The 17,645-nt window shown below is 41.7% G+C and overlaps 1 protein-coding gene across 21 annotated transcripts in view; it reads right to left on the bottom strand.

Annotated features, from left to right (window-relative positions):
* Dennd1a (DENN domain containing 1A) overlaps positions 1-17,645 on the bottom strand; it is a 462,364-nt gene that overhangs the window by 137,164 nt on the left and 307,555 nt on the right. For 19 of the 21 annotated variants that reach the window (XM_048813081.1, XM_048813091.1, XM_048813093.1 and 16 more), the window contains one exon: positions 17,041-17,166. The exons of the other annotated variants lie outside the window; for them this stretch is intronic. In XM_048813081.1, coding sequence (XP_048669038.1) covers positions 17,041-17,166 — 126 coding nt within the window. The remainder of the gene's footprint in view (positions 1-17,040; positions 17,167-17,645) is intronic. 21 annotated transcript variants of the gene reach the window in all.

Genomic DNA, 17,645 nt, shown 5'->3' with positions numbered 1-17,645 from the left:
TTCTGTAATCATAAGGGTAGTAGGATCTATATGGTTTCTAAGAGATGAAGATAAATTGATAATCATGGAATCTTTTAATTTTATTATCTCCTGAGTCCTTGGGAACCAGAATTCTCCATATGGAAGAAAGGAAATACAAATGTAATAGAAGGGCTAGGGGTGTGGCTCAGTGGTAGAGTACTTGCCTATCAGGCACTAAGTCATGGGTTCCACACAATGGAATATTACTCAGCAATAAAGAGAATAAAATCATGGCATTTGCAGGTAAATGGATGGAGTTAAGAGAAGATAATGTTAAGTGAAGTTGGCCAAATCCCCCAAACCAAATGCCTAATGTTTTCTCTGATAATAAGGAGGCTGATTCATAGTGGAGTAGGGAGGGGGAGCATGGGAGGAATAGACAAACCCTAGATAGGGCAGAGGGGTGGTGGGGAAGGGAGTGGGGTATGGGGTTAGAAATGATAGTGGAATGTGGTGAACATTATTATCCAAAGTATATGTATGAAGACATGAATTGGTGTGAATTTACTTTGTATACAACCAGAGACATGAAAAATTTTGCTGTATTTATATAATAAGAATTGTAATGCATTCCATTGTCATATATAAATAAAAAATTAATAAACAACAAAAACAGAAACAACTCCCTTCAAAACAAAACAAACAAAAAACCAAAACCCACTCAAAATCAAACACACACACTCACACACACACACAATGGAGAAGAGGTTAAATAAAAGCTCTGTAGTCTTAAATTTTGATTGGAACTATCAGCAATCCCAGCTACCCTCTAATCTCCATTTACTTGGGAGACTGAGGCAAGAGGATCCCAAGTTCAGGATCAACCTTGTCAACTTAGTGAGAACTTGTCTCAAAATAAAAAATAAGAAAGGCTATAGAAGTAGCTCAGTGGTACAGTGTCCCTGGATTCAATCCCCAGTATCAGGGAGAAAAGTAGAAAGAAGAGGTGGGGGGAAAGGATGGGAGAGTTTCAGTTTCAATATTGACAATAATTGGAAAGGACCCAAAACAATCAAATATGTTTAAATACATCAGAAATAAAAAAAGGAGAAAATGTCTCTCTGTAAAAATATTTCAACTCATGAATAACAAATAAATGATAAACAGAATAGTAACATTTTGCAACATGCAATGAATAAATAAATTCAGGCATTAAGTGTCCTTGCTATAAGATCATTAAAGAGAGACATGACAGATCCAGTATCCTCCTACAGTCCTGCCCTCAAGTCTATCCAGTCTCTGGACCCAGCTGTCAGTTAGCAGGTGCTATAAAGACAGAGGACTATCTGAACTGCCCCAAATTGTACCATCAGCAAAATCCACACTGAGGGAAAAGCCCACAGGTATGGGTTCTTCAACAAATAAATTATAAGTAAATGAAAGGGATGGAGAAGGAATCTATAATTAAGTTAAAAGAAAATTGAAAGTATTTTTTTAGTGGCAAAATGAATCTATATTATTTGGAGATAATCATTTGGGTGATAAAACAATTTTTTTTTTAGATGCAAGGAAGTGATTATTATGACAGCATGGTGGTACTTCTGGTAGAAGGGAAAGGGCTGTGATGGAAGGGACTTCAGGAAAAGCTCGATTTCTTGTCCTGGGAAGTACCAGTCTTAGACCAATTCATTAAGTTATGTATTTGATTAAGGAAATTTTCTTTATATGTTTCATTTTACACTAAAAATACCTTTTTAAAGGTATAATGGTACTTATCTAGTAGGATATGCTAAAAAGACTGAATGTCAACATTTCTTTGTGAACAGTGTCATTATAATGAGAATTATTACTATCTTTTTTATTAAAACATACAAACTTTGAAAAAGAAAATGTCATATCTGCTCCACCATTTTGTCACAGGGTAGAAGGTAGAGAAAACTCAGCTATAAATAAAAGGGTCATTCTTAGGTATTTTAAAAACTAACATCATTAAGTTCTTATTAAGTGCTGAGTACCATGCTGGATTATCTCAGTTTTCACGATAATCCTAAGGCAGATCACATTTATTCTCCCAATTTTATAGAAGAACAAACTGAAGCACAGAGGGGTTAAGTGAGTGCCTCAACCTACATAAATAGAAAAGCAGTTGTGCCATATTTGAAACCCAGGTCTATCTAACTCCTGTGCACAACCTCATCTTTGATTCACCTCTGTACTCCTCTGAACTAGGCCTGGTGCAGAGGAGGTACCCAGAATTCATTTATGTAATTAAACAGACTGATGGGATCCTAAAATGAGGAAACAGATACTGAAGTCAAGTCAGCCACTCCTTATGGCACCACTTCTTAGAAACAGGAGAACTAGTCAATGGGTTCCTCAGAACCCAGCAGTCACTAAGACCCTCCTCCTGGCCATACTAGTCTCCTCAGCACAAGGGCTCACACTCAGGCTGGCAAGATGTTTTCTGCAACAAAATTAAATGTGTCTAGGAAAACAGAAATGGAAGAAACAGCTCCATGCTGCTGATAGCAGGGGGTGCAACAAAAGCATTTCCAGAACCCTAGGAATACAAAGCCACCACCTTCATACACTGAGTTATCAACTTCAGGCTAAGAAACAAGATACAGAGTCCATGTTTCCTCACTAAGTGCTGGAAACCATCACCAAAGAGGAATAGCCTTCGACCAGTGGAAACACTGAAAAATCTAGTTGCAGACAGACTAGGTTCCAATCTGATTCTGCCCAGTGCCTGCCTACCTGGAGGCTCTTGCCATTCTCCACTTGCTTTTTTCTGCATAACATCTATACCATCTGACACAAAAGATGTTGACTTTCATCATCTTCTACTATCCTTGCTTTTCTAGAAAAGATTAGAAGGCTGGGACTTTGTTTTCATTTGGGGAAACTGATAAGGTCTTGCTATGTTGCCCGGGCTGGCCTTGGACACCTGAGCTCCACGTATCTTCCTGCCCTCAGCCTCCTAAGTAGCTGTCAACTGTAGGCATGGGCCACCACATTCAGCTTAGGGACTTTATTTTGCTCAGTGCTGCATCTCCAAGTATCTAGAAGAGCGTGTCTTGGAAAATAGTTGAAGAAGAGGGTCTTGGAAAATAGTTGTTCGCAGTTGTTGAATTAAGTAATTTCAACTCTCTCTGCTTTAAGTTTCTTATCTAGTAAGTCAGTGCATATTTAGCCAAAAAATATAAATATAGGGCAAGAAGCAGGAGTCAATAAATATCAATTTTATTTTCTCATACTACTTTTGTATAACACGCATCAATTGAGGATAACACCAATTGCCTCAGGACAGAAGTCCCCTTCAGAGAACAGAGGATGGATGACCTTTTAAGCTGGTAGGTGACTTACTCAGGACAACCTCAAAACCTGTAGGCCATTGTTATGCGAATGTGAGAGTGAAAATGCAACACAGTGGAAAGATGGGCAAAGAAAGTCCTGGCAACTGGCTTATGAATAATGCCAGTGAGCTGTGACTGATGGGAACAGGGTTGAGTGGAGACCTGCCAGGTCACATCACTAACAGGAACCAGCAAAACAAACATAAATAATCTCCAGCTAAAGGCTTTCCAAAAATCCTGCCACGCCTCCATGGAATGTGACTGCCAGTGAATTGGGCATCACTGGATAAAAGGTTCACTGTGGAGGGCAGGGAAGACGAAAGGAGGACAAGTACTTCACGGCTGCCATCGCATTTAATTCTCAAAACAATTTTATGAGGGTGGCATTTTTGCCCTCATTTAACAAACGAAAAACGTGCAGTTCAAGGAGGGAGAGACACCCAGGGCCTCATGACTTTTAAGTGGTAGTTCTCTTGGAATCTCAATTTTCTTTAGCTTGTACCAAACTGATTCCTACAATTCACGCAGAGTACTTCTCCATCACTTGAAAATCCCATTGTACATTTTACAACTTTCCCACAGCCTCCAGCCTCCAGGAAGAGAATACATTAAGATAAGAAATTAGATATCTACAGCTTCTAATTGTGAGCTAATAAAACTTCAGCAAATTCACTGACATTTGGGGGTAGTCAATTGACACAAGTAGATTTCTGACATTCCTGTTAGCTCTAGGCTAAGCCCACAAAGTTTTAAACATCTTGCTCTTATTTCATTATAAATCAGGAACCAGCCAGACATATGCCAAGAAAGCCCTGGGAAGACATCAGTTAAATAGAAATTCTCTTCTATTTTATACTAAAGGAAAGTGGTTCAGAAAGGTATAGCAACTTGCCTAGAGTTTAACAGCTTAGAAGAGGTAGAATCCAGGTTGGCATCAAGTCTAAATCTAACTCATGGGGCTTCCCTTTGTTATTCACCATATTCTATTTGCCTGGGGCAAGAGGTGAGTCCCTAAATAGCCTTATCATCTGGGATCTGGTAGGACTGGTTGTGTGCCTGCTTGTACCGTGGGGACAAGAGGCTGATCCATGCAATGTGGAGTTCTTGGGCTCCCAGATCAGCTGGTTTCCACTGGAGGTTGGCCTCTGCTCTGTACTGTGGGGACAAGAGGCTGATCCATGAAGTGTGGAGTTCTTGGGCTCCCAGATCAGCTGGTTTCCACTGGAGGTTGGCCTGTGTGAGGTACTGGTAAGAGATGAAGAGGAGAAAAAGGAAGGGGAAAGCAGGAATATTTCTCCACTCTCTTCCTACCTGCTTGGGTGGGCCGTCCAGCAATGGTTCATCTCCTCTTGACTCAAGCCACCATGCTACAGGTACAAGCATTAGTCAAATGACATGGCCTCTGGCCTCAGGAACACCATATCTCTGCTGTTGCTAGTCTCTGAACTAGTTATTTCTGCCTTCCCCCTTCTGAGTCTCAGCTCCTCCTCATGTCTTTAAACTTTTCCTTGTATTATTTCCCCTTTCTGTTGTTCTGGTTAGATTCTGATACACTAAATTGCTGGGACTATAGGACCAAGTGGCACCTGTGTCTCAAGGGCACCTGTTGTCCCAAAACCTCTGTCTGGCCAGATGAGAAATGCTTTGGAAAAATAATGTGCTTGTCTTTTCTGAGGTTCACAGCCACAAGACTGGGGTAAAATGAACACAGCTGGTATTCTAATTCCTTGGTCCTACAGTAAGAAACACTCATCATCAACCATGAGCTACAACAGTGTTTTCCAAAATGCTGCAAGAAGCACTAGATGCATGGAATATTAATAGACATTTTCTGAGGAAAAAGTGTTTTGAAGAGTTCTGGGTTAAACAAACTTAACCATTTTTTTTTTTTCTTAAGAGCAGGGATCTAAGTTTTAACAGCAGGGCTTTGGTAATATGCATTGATACATATAAATTAAAGTTTGCAATAATGTGATGATTCCAAATTTTATGAAATTAGAAAATGTATCAACATCTTGTGAGTCTAACATTTCAAGGAATACTGTTCTGGAAACAGGCACCCTTGAGACACATGCCAGTTAATGGTATTAGTGCTAAGCCCTTTAGTGGCTTTCAAGGTTTCTCACGAATTAGGAATTAGCCATGCCCACCTTCATCCTTAGCCTCACTTCTCTTTCCTGTTTATATTCCAGCCACAGCATCACTCACAGCACCTGGCTATACCATGTGCTTCCAAGGCTACTTGCCTCTGCAAACACTACCTCCTGCCCCCTGTGCCTGGAAACCTCTTACTTCTTCCCTCCCTGGGAAGCTACCCCCTGGCACTCTGGCAGAAGTGATTAACCATGCCTTTGACTACTGTACAACATTCTACTGTAGCAGCTGCCACCCATTATTGCAACTCTCTCCTGATTTTCTGTCTCTGCTTCTTCACTGTCCTTAAAGAATAGTGACTAGGTCTTATTTGTCCATGGCAGAGTGAACACCTGGTCAGACATACAGGGGGACCAAGTATCCGAAGGTTTCAAATACTATGCCATTTTCTGCTATCAAGGCTTGATTATAATTGACTTACAATTCACAATAAAACAAATAAAAGTTCTATTGTTAAGGTGATACCTAATCAGTAAGGCATGTTGTGCACACCTGTATCCCAGTGACTGTGGAGGCTGAGGCAGGAGAATCACAAGTCCAAGGCTAGCCTCAGCAAATTAGTGATACTCTAAATAAATAAATAAACAAACAAATAAATAAATAAAAATAAAGGCTGTATCCCCAGTGAATCTATGAATGTGAGCCTATATGTAGCATGTGAGGGCTGAGTTCAATCCCCAATACCTCCTCCCCAACAAAATTATGATCCCTAATAAATCAACCTTATATTAACATAGATACTTTTATTATGGTGAAAATTTATTTTATTTTAAATTCCCAAATCAACTAGAAAACAGCCACCAGAAACATGGTTTAATACTGCTGTGAGAAAGCTGGCCACTAGGTGTCAGCCCAGGAAAAGAGGAGGAAGGGCTACACTGAAACAGTGTTTTACTTTTTCATCCAATTATCACCATAAATATCAAATATTTAAACAATAAAATATTAGGCAATTAAAATTATTAAAGGAATGTTTAAAAAAAAGATATGAAATTTTGACATCTCCCCTTTGCAAAATAGTTTACAAATGGTGTTAGTTTAACCTGTATTTGCCAAGAAACATTTGCACAGATTAAAGAAATTGACTCCTAAGAGGAAACTAGCTCAGTTTTCTTCTGAAATGCCCTCAAACTGCATGTAACATGGACCATATGGTAGTCACCACTGCAGAGAGCAGTCAGGGGAAAAGAGCATGGTCGCCAGAATCAGGCAGATGGAGGGTCCGAATCCTGGCTCTGCCACTTTTTAAAAAGTGACATAACCTTTCTAGCCTCAGTTTCTCATCAATAAAATGGGGCTATACCACTCTCCCTGTTTGGGTACTTTAAGAGTCAAGGGAATATTATGTAAAGACCTTAAAATATAATAACTGCTTGACATTCATTTTTTTTATGACTTCAAGTCTTAATACATAAAAATTAAGTACTCTGATAATTTCATTCATACAATAGATAATTATTGAGCATCTTTTGTCTATCAGGCTCTATGCTAGGGACACAAGTAAACACAAGTAAACTCCACTGCCTTCTGGAGCAGTTTTTAAGATCTTTGTGGAAGGGTGGCATCAGACTATGATGTAACCATCTAATTTCTGAGAATGTATTCACACCCCATAGAAAATCTGTGGATGTATATCTAAGAGCAGGGAAGAGGAATGAAATTTATATTTTATCCAAAAATATCGTAAACACCATCCCTCTATTTATGTCATGGGCTCTCTCCTCTGCGTTGGGGTTATGAGGAAGAAGGTGATATCCTGTTCCTAGGGAGCTCACAGGACAGCTAAGCATATGAACTCACATAGGATCAGTTCAGGCTCTAAATTGACCAGTGTTATCATTACTTGAAAATGGACTAGAAATGTTTCCTTTTCATAGTCTCACTGAAGAAGCAAAAGACCCTAAAGCAAGGTTATTTGATTGAAAACACCAGTAAGAAAAACCATTTCTCTGTGCCATTGCTTCCAACAAATACATAGTATTTAAAACTGTCTCAGTGGATACAGCTTAATCCATGAATATACTCATCTCTTGCACACTTCTAATTAGAGGAGAATATTTACTGCACATAATTTCTCATGGTAGCTCTGGTCGGCTACCACACAACTGATGGGCTGTGTCTTTGTTTCGAGTGTGGTTGACATGTGTTCTTCTTGTGTAGTTGATTTTTCTTATGTTTTAGGATGAAGCTGTGGTTGATACAATGTTTTTGGACTAAATGTCTATATTGTGCAACTCTGAAATATGACCACCACTCTTTCTGGGCTCCAGAAAGCAGGTATCAATCATTCAACAGAATCAGACTATGTGAGGGACCTAGGTATACAAAACATGGCTTCATTCTAAAGGAGCAAGTTAAAAAAGGAACCAGGATTATGACATGAGATCAAGTTAAAGACTAGAATTCCTCTGGGATAATCACACTAGATGTGTTTTATTTTTCAAGTATTTTAGAGGAATTTCATTTTCATCCTATTTGGTGATGCTCTTTGAAATCATTTGGTTGAGTTTGATCTTAGTGTTTAAGCGGATTTACTACCAGTTCTCATTCTCTTTCACTTAGGGACCTACTTTTTATTTGGGCAATATACTTCTAGAACAATGGTTCTCAGTTCATCAAGCATTTATTGTATGACTCTAAGGTAATAGGACTCCTAAACTGTGTTCCTGAGTAACTCCAGTGTCCCTGTGCTGTGGAGAGTCAAAACTGAACAACAGTCATCTCTTCTCAATACAGGCAAAAACTGATTTTGATGAAATAAAAGAAAATTCTCAAATACATTTTTTCTTATGTATTTAAAAAACTGACTCTAATGCATTTCTTAATTTTAACACTCATCATCTACTATCCCCATTTTCCTGTAAGTGTTGGTGAGCAATAGCATGGAAGAATAAATACAAAATAAATATTAAAGGAAATAAATATGTGATTTATTTAGAATCTTTTATGTGTCATTTGAGATAAAAGGCCTACTTTCATAACTAATTCAAAAGATGATATGATAAAAAGGGCCAGAATTTTATTTTGTTTTGCATGGTTACAGATACCCTGACACTTGCTGAGCAAGAACGAACACCACTATTCTAGAACACAGCAGTCTCACTCTCCTCTACTTTCTTGTCACCCAGGAAGAGTCACTATCATTTAGTCAGAAAGGCACTGGGCTGGTGTTTTATATACATTGTTATTATTTTTCTCAATAGTCTTACAAGATAGGTGCTATTTCCATTTTACAAATGAAAATACTGAAACTCAGAGAGGTTAAGTAACTTCTAAAGCCATTCTCTAGTAATGGCAGAGCCAGAATCAAAACTCAGGTAACACCCAAGGCTATACTCTTTCCATCACATTCACTTGCCTCTTGAGCCACTTAGAGCCACAGAACTACTGCAGTGGTTGCCAGAGACCCTCTATCCCTGCTTCTTTTCTAGGACATGATCTTGAGTTCAAATAACTATCAATCAGAAAAAAACAGTCACCAGTAAGTTACTAGTTCTTTCTGCAGTCCACCTCAGACTCCTGCTTTCAGGGCATCTGCTTAGTTCAGGCTGGTGAGTTCTGGCTATAACTCCCCTACCTTCTCACCTGAAATAAAGTAGAAAGTAAGAAAATCCTTCACAAACTTTTCCTATGGACCATTCAGGGGTACATAAGCATGCTTCACAAAGATACTACCATTCATGTAACAAAAGCTGGTGCTTTGTGTAGAAAAGAGTTTGGTGGTTCTTCAATAAGTATAATATAGGGGCTGGGGGCGTAGCTCAGTGGTAAAGTACTAGCCTAGCATGCTCAAGGCCCTGGGTTCCATCTCCAGCATTACAAACAACAAAACAAAGCAAAAAGTTGAACAGAAAATTAGCATATGATCCAGCAATTCCACTCCTAGGCACATTCCCAAAAGAATGGTAAAGAGGTGTTCAGATTAATAGTGTTCATAGCAGCATTATTCACAAAAGCCAAACGTAGAAACAACTCATATATCCATCAACAGATGAATGGATAAACAAATGTCTACCCACACAGTGGAATATTACTCAATCAAGGATGAAGTTTGATACCTGCTACAACGTGGGTGAACATGAACCTTGAAAACATGCTAAGTGAAATAAGCCAGACACCAAAGGACAAATTGTATGATTCCACTTTCACAAAACAGGTAGAATAGAGAAACTCACAGACGGAAGATATATTGAGGTTACCAGATCCTGGGGATGGGAGAGACAGAGTGGGAAGTTATTGCTTAATAGAGAGTTTCTGTTTAGAGTGAAGAAAAGTTCTGAATAGAGAATCAGTGGTGGTTGCACAACTGTGTGCATGCAAGTGACGTCACTTGACTGGTTCACTTGACTGCATACTTAACAATAGTTAAAATGGTTTTATGTTGTACATATTTTATATTTTCCACAATTGGGGGAAAGAAGGGAGAGGGCTCTGAAGACAGATCTGGGTTGATGCGCTTGATTCCCAGCACTACCACTCCCAGCTGTGTGAATAGTTGGTGTCCGTGGTCTCACATACACCAGATTCTTCCAGTCCTCGCCTAGTATCCTCCTTTTTCTTGGTTTCCTCATATCCTTCTCATTTTGCTGTACTGTATATAGTGTCTTAAGGTTCCTCAAACCTTTTATAGCTCAAGATGGGGCACAGATAAATTAGTCATGTCCCTAATTAGTCATGTCCCTATGTGCTAGGAATGCTCTGCTTTGGTATGTGGAGGCAGGGAGCATACACACACCACCCACTAAGGGCTCTTTGTTCTTCCCATTCTGAGCCACTCAGGTGAGTCGGCTGAAATTGACCACCTCACCATGTTGTAACAGGTTGGCCCCCAGAGTCAGGCTCCTACACATGGAAGATGTTCAATGGAGTAACATAGTATTAAAAGATGGGAAACAACCTAAATGTTCAGCATGGGCTACAGCAGCTATGGTAGCTGTGATTGATGGAATATCTGGCAGCTATGATGAAATGCATGTGATGTCACATTAAATGAGAGAGGAGTAAACTTTAAACTCAGATCTGATTGTAGCTTTGTAAGCATTCTGCATAATGAAAAACAAGTGAGTACATATAAAAGGTATATGTAAGTTCAGTGGGACTATGGTGATGTTTTAATGTTTCTATTTTTAATATGTTTTTCTATTTTTAAATTTTTTTTATTTGTAGATGGACACAATACCTTTAATTAATTTATTTTATTTTTATGTGGTGCTGAGGATTGAACCCAGTGCCTCACATGTGCAAGGCAAGCACTCTACCATTGAGCCACAATCCCAGCCCCACTTTTCAACTTTTTATTACACTAAAATCAAATATAAATATAGGTTCTTTTTTCAAAAACTATGAGATCAACAGTGTTACTCAAGCAAGATACAGATGCATGTGGTGTCTTTCTGACCGGCTCCAGCATAGCCCCGTGCATTCATGCTTGAAAGCCAGGTTATCAATATGCCTTTATCTTAACTTCTGTGCCTCCAAGGGGTTTTAGATGGATAAATGTGACTCAGCAGAATCATGTGCAAAATCAGGGGCTATAAGGTAGATGACGCCTGTGTCCCCACATCTGAATCTGGAATGAACTGAGAAACCAGGTCTGGAATGAGTTGGCTACTGCCTTTTTAAGAATTTGTTCACTGTCCCCACCCAGCATTGGCCACCTGTGTGCAGGGCTGGGCTCCCTCCATCTTGGGGAAACCCAGCCAGCAAGTTGGCCCGGAGAGGGCTCCAGGAGCTGGCTGAATAACCAACTCTCACAGGGCTCCATCTACTCTGGCCTTTGCATAGATACTGATCCAGGACAAGAGATGTGTCTTCCAACACCAATATCCACTGACTTTGCTATGTGATCTATCATTTCCCAAGAACCTGCAGTGGCCAGACCTGGGAGGCAGCTCTACATGCACTGCTGTAAGACAACTCCATGTAGCACGAGCTGAAAATAAACTCTGCATAGAAGAGGGGATGAAAGGAACACATAAGTTCTTTAAAAACTGACACCACTATGCTATGAAATGCTTTTTGAGGGGGTTAGTCTTCAGATTTCACAATGATATAATTTTAAACAAAGGAGGGAAGTAAAAGGTTCTTTTAAAAATTCATTCATCAGAGAAAGAACATTTGAGGCTAATTCAAGAGCCACACAGCTATTATACACCCTCCCAAAGTTGCAGTCTTCTACCAAGCAGAGAAAGGATCCTTGGCCTGGCAATTAAACTCATTTGTCTTTTTTCCCCTTCTTACCAAAAAAGGACCCCAGCCCTAACTAGTTAATCCCCAACACACACTGCTACTCCTAGAGTTGCCTGGCAACTGCTAGGAGGCGTGTCAGAGAGCAAGAAAGGCCTAAATAAATGAGCTGGAGCCTGGGCTGCAGCTTGACATGGATAAAGGGGGTTTCTTGGAATGGGGCTTCCTGGCTGCTAGTGGTTCTGTCATTTAAGTAGGGAACAAGTTGGCTTGGCCCATACTGTTAAGTATCTTGGGCTTTGCATCTGATATTCTCCAGGTGACTGAAAAATGGGACACATGCCCTTGTGATTTGCAGATACCTTCCCCTGTACCAGACAGCAGCAAACTCTAAAGCCTACAGACAGGACAGGAAACAATGTATGTACACTGAAGGGAGGTCCAGAGCTACCTCCCTGCCTCAAACATTTCTTGTTACTTATTTTCTTTCCTCCATCTTTCCAACCGTTATTTCAAATATACTCACTGATGCCTACAGACTGTGCCATGATCTGTGCTTGGTGCTGGAAATGCTAAGAGAAGGAATCACTAACACAGAAAATGTGGGAACTAGAACAAAGACAGGCAAGAGGGTGTGGTGGAAGGAACCTGGGTGGTGGAGTCAGGAGGAATCTACTTCCAGGCTTGATGGTAATCTGAAGCTCCATTCCCCATCTGTAAAATGGACAGTTGGGGCAGTCATGGGGGAATTAAGGATATGAAGCAACTTGAAAGTGATCCAAGCTCTTCCTCTTCAATCAAAAAGACTAGGAGATGGGAGACTTGGCTGTGGCCAGACACCCTCATTGTCTCATCATCTTACTTTCTGATCCCTGAAGACCCCTTTGCTACCATTCAACTATCCCTGAAGAGTCACACCAGTGCCCTGGGCTAGGGCCACAGTCCCCTGCAGAAGGCAGATGGAGAGGCACAGGCTACTCCTAGCCTAAGACTGGGCTCAGCAAGTGGCCCCTTCCCTTTCCCTCTAGACAGAAGGAGACGACAAAGCTCAAGAGGCTCCCTAGCCAGCTGCAATTTGATTTTTTTCCAGCAGGAAAGGAAACAAAGACCAAGGAGTTATCTCAAGTGCAGGGAGCCAGGAGAAGGGTCTTCAGACACAGTTGCCATCTTTGCCTCTCAGGCCAGGACTTGACCCCTGATCACAGAGCTGGGTGGGGACTGAGTGGTCCAACAGGAGCCCTTCCACAAGCTGCTCCTGGATGGTAGGATCCTCCTCAGCAAGGAGGAGACCACAGGTGAGAGGCAGAGGACAGCTTACTCTCACAGCCTGAGGAGCAGGCACTCTGTGGGCTCATTTAGGTGACACTACACTCCTGGCAGGGAGGGGATAACACATTCAGTGTATGGAAGGGCAACTGAGGCTCAGGGAAGTGAAGTGACTTGCTCAAAGTCACAAGTTAGCTGGGAGGAGAGCAGAAAGGAACAGTTTAAGTCTGACAGCTTTCCTATTCTAACACGACACTATATTGTGACTCTGCAGTGATCTGAGTCCCATGATTGCACCACTGGTCCAGGGTGGGAAGCCACCCTGCACAGAAAAGACCCTCGAAAGACCATACATCAGGGACTGCAGGTGAGTCTGAGGGGCTGGCAGTTAATAGTGGGTTGCCCTCACACTCTGCTGGGGATCTTCACCCTGTAGGCCTTTTGCCCTTGGCTTCCTGCTTGTCTTAGGTGCTGCCCTGCATGTGCCTCAGGGGCCCTCCACATGCCACCTGTTTCTCCCTCATCTTAGCTATGAAGGCCTTAAGCGTTCTCAGATCCTTTGACCCAGTAGATCCACATCAGGGAGGGAATCTGCCTATGAAAATGGTTCAGACCACACATGAAGATTTATTTAAAGATATTCACTACAGTGTGATTTAAAATTGTACACTGGTACCCCAAATCAAAAAGACCAGGATTAGGATAATGTGGTGGGCTTTGGCACAGATTTCAGATCACAGGCATTTGGTAACAATTGAGTGAGGCCCAGATATGTACCTTTTCAAAAGTCCCCCAGGTGACTCGGACCCATAGCTGGGCTGAAAACCACAGGAGTCACTTGCTGGGACACGTGCAGCCATTATCAATGTTTAAGAAGAAATTTTGTAAGATGTGAAAAATTCTTACAAACACTAGAAGGCAAAAACAAACGAATGACTGGGATACTGGATTGCTTTGTCAGGAATATCTCAACTGTCTGAAAGAAAGACAAAACCCCCACAACTCAAATCCCAACCCCCAAATGAAATGAGCTGAAAGCAAACTGAAGATTCTAGAAGCAGGGTGGAAGCATGGGAACACTGTATTTTAGCTCCAGATGAAGGGCTTGGGTGTTTCCTATTACTCTTTTTTTTCTTCTTTCTGTCTCTCTCTCTCTCTCTCTTTGTGGTACTGGGGACTAAACCCAGGGTCTCACACATGCTAGGCAGGTGTTTCCTATTTCTAGTCCTCTGTCATTTTAAACATTTTTACCAGGAGCAGGTGCTAGTGTGTGGGAGTGTGTGTGTGTGTGCTAGGTATCAAACCCAGGGTCTCTGCATGGTAGGAGAGTGTGCTCTACCACTGAGCTACACCCCCACCACAACAGGTGTTATTTTTTATAACCAGAGAAACAACTAGCCGACTAGTAGCCCTGGGAAGGCCTCCCTGTCCCTTTGGCACTGTATTGCCTGTCACCTCAACAGACTCTCCCAAGACACCGTTCTTGGTCACATACCTACTACCCCTCTTTCCTTCTCAGGCTCACATGGGCTCTGCAATCATTTTAATTAATCCCCAAAACAATCTTGTAAGAGAAATGTTGTTATCCCATTTTTCAGATGAGGAAAATTTGTTAAAATTAAACTTATGGCTTGAAAACCATCTAAGTACACATGGTAATTCCCTTTGGGTTCAATGTTTGGTTAAAAATTTCAGGCCTTCTGGCTTCCCTCTTGGCTTAATAGAAGAAAGCCATTTTAATACACAGAAATGGGACTGAAAATGTGACAAATCTGCTGCACTTCATTGATTCTAAGGAAATTTCTTCCCATTGTAACATCTCTGGAATCTGGATTTGTCTTATAATTGATGACGTCTTTCAACTGTTCCTCTTCTTAAGATAATGGTATATTCTATGATTGAAAGGCAGCTCAGATTCAAGGAAAAGTACGATGTCTACAATCACCTTCAGAACAATGCTCTTAATGACTATGCTACTACTATGAACACGTGGCAGTGAGCTTTTCCTTTTGCTACCAAGGGCATCTTCCTCCCAGGTGCCATATCTTGGGAGACATCTTGACATTTCTTGACCTTCCTCCACCATATTTTATCTACTACTGGGACTGGTAATCTCTCCCTTCATGGTACCTTTTCCTGGTGTAACCAAGTGAAGACCTCCTCTGAGTTCCTATAATATTCCTCTAATATGTGCCTCTCATTTTCTTTTAGTCTATCACCATCATCATACTATTCAAACTTTATACTAGTCATGTCACATCTCTGCTTAAAACCTTACACTCCTCACAGGGTACAGTTCACACTCTGAGCCTGGCAACCAAGGCTCTGCCAAATCTGGCTCCAACCTCTCCTGTAGCCCATCTCCCCACGCAAACCCATCACTCCAACAAAACAATTGAGCCATTGCCACAGTTTCAGTTCAGGTTTAATCTTTCCTATGAATATTTTAGATTTGTTTGATCCTTACACCAGGAGGTATGGAAAGGGTAGGTAAGGTAGTTTCATCATCATTCCACAGATGAAGAATTTAAACTATAAACAAATTAAATGGTGTGCTCAAGTATTAAACAGCCAAGAAGGGTAGAACCAGGCTTTAGACTCCTGGGCTTTTGCCTTTAAATCCAGTGCCTCTCAGAGCCAAATGCAGCCAATCACAAAGTCTTCCTGTGGAGTAGCATGTGTCTAGATCACACCCAACAACATGCACCAAGATTCAACAGCCTCTGGATTCCAGACACACAACAAAGAGGCAATCTCAGGAATGAATAATTCTAGTGTGTTGGTTCCCAGCAACCCAAGGAAAGGACTAGGCCAGCTGTCCTGTTCTCCATCTAGAGAGGGGAAGAGTACAGTATTCTCAACAAGCACCAAACCTGAATGGCATAGTGGATCCAGGATTGTGACCAAGAATCGGTGCCACCTCACTTTAAGACAAGTGGGTATGGGAACTTTCTTTAAGCTAAAGAACTTTAGAGGGAAGTATTTCTCAGGCAGCAAAAAAGAGGGTGCATTCCTTCTGCTTTGTGACCATGACATCACCTGAAGTGGAGGCAGCATAGGAAGTAAAGCTTCAGTGCTGGGAGGAGAACGAGGAGGGCAGTGGTGTGAGGATGCTGCTCCTGAGTGCCCACCACCCTAGCCACTTCATAAGAGATGCCCTGGGTGAAGGAAAAGCAAAGTGTTTGCTATTACTCTTTGTGTTTCACTTAGACACATGATAGAGTGAGGGCCGTAAAGATATAAACATGAGAAATGGTGGCTTATGAGGAGGTGGGATTCTGGTTCACTCTCGGGATTTTTACCTGAAGTATACTACATGACAACCACTCATCTTCTGGCATTTAATTTCATTAAATACTATTGGTTAAAACAAAACCAGAAATAAACAGTGCTGGCGTATAGTGTTACCTAAATGGGTCTCTTGCACCCCACTCCAACTGGGAGTGTACTCCTTGGCCAGGAGGCCAAAGTCAGCAGAATAGAGAGCTGTCAGGCAAGAGCTTCTTGTCTGAAGTCAGGAGAAGTGGAACTGCCTTTGGCTTAAGGCAAGACTCAACGTCTTCACATCCTCAAACAACTCCAGCTCATGTGGCCGTCAGGATACGTGGAATAGTTGACAGAGGCTCAGAAAGGTGGAAGAGCCATATAGTTGGGCAACATTATCTCTGGCCCTTGCTATGCTTTGTGGTCATTTAAATCATGACCACCACACATGGGAGCCACCAAGAATCTCCAGGATTTTTTGCTTTCTTAAGAGGAGGAGAGGTCCCTTAAATGGATAAGAAATAGTGAGGCCCAGGGCAAAACCAGGGGCTTTCTGGTAAATTATTTCTCATTTGGAAAGCAGAGCTGATTGCTGCTGCCTCACAGATGTCCATATGAGCAGGCAAGTGCGAAAGGCTTCGTGCTATGTCCAACACCAAGTCGGTGCTTACTGTGTGTGTGTGGAGGGTCCTCGCATTCTTCCCTTGCATATGAGGGGAGGAAGCCCCCACCGTCTCCCATGATCTCCTTTAGATGAGTTCAAAAACCAGAACCACAATTGCATGTGGTCCCTTGGTAGGCATCTTAGTCTTGATTAAACATGGACTCTATCATGTGCCATGAGGCTACTCACCGGCTCAATTTTCAGGGCATTCCGGTAGCTACCAAAGAAAGCGGCCTGGGCCTTAAGGAAGGCTCTGGCTACCCCATCGCCTGTGGTTGTGGAGACCTTCTTTAGCCTGTTCTTCAGTGAGGAGATCTGGTAAGGGAGAGAAAGGAAACAGGTTGAGGGAAGGTTGCAGGAGGATGGCTGACTAAGCCCAGAGCCCACGGAGCTCTAGAAAATTTCTAGAAGGGGTTAATTTGACCTTTTTGCAGAAAAAAGAATCACTCAGTATCAGGAAAGTTTCTATTGGAGTATGTATTTGTTTATTTACTGTGGCGCTAGGGAGAAAAACGATGCACTCAGTATCAGGGAAGTTTCTATTGGAGTATGAATTTGTTTTATTTACTGTGGTGCTAGGGATCAAACCCAGGGCTTCCCACACGCTAGGCAAATGCTCTACCACTGAGCCACAGCTCCAAGGGCAGGTATTTTTGTTTTGGTACTGGAAATTGAACTGAGGAGTGCTTTACCACTGACCTACATCCCCAGTCCCTTTCATTTTTTTTATTTTGAGACAGGGTCTTGCTGAGCCTGGCCTTGAACTTGTGATCCTCCTGCCCTTACAGGCCTGG

Source organism: Marmota marmota, unplaced genomic scaffold (genome assembly GCF_001458135.2).
Source record: "Marmota marmota marmota unplaced genomic scaffold, marMar, whole genome shotgun sequence".
NCBI lineage: Eukaryota > Metazoa > Chordata > Mammalia > Rodentia > Sciuridae > Marmota > Marmota marmota.
Note: the sequence above shows the minus strand (reverse complement) of the source record. Positions and strands in the feature narration are given on the sequence as shown.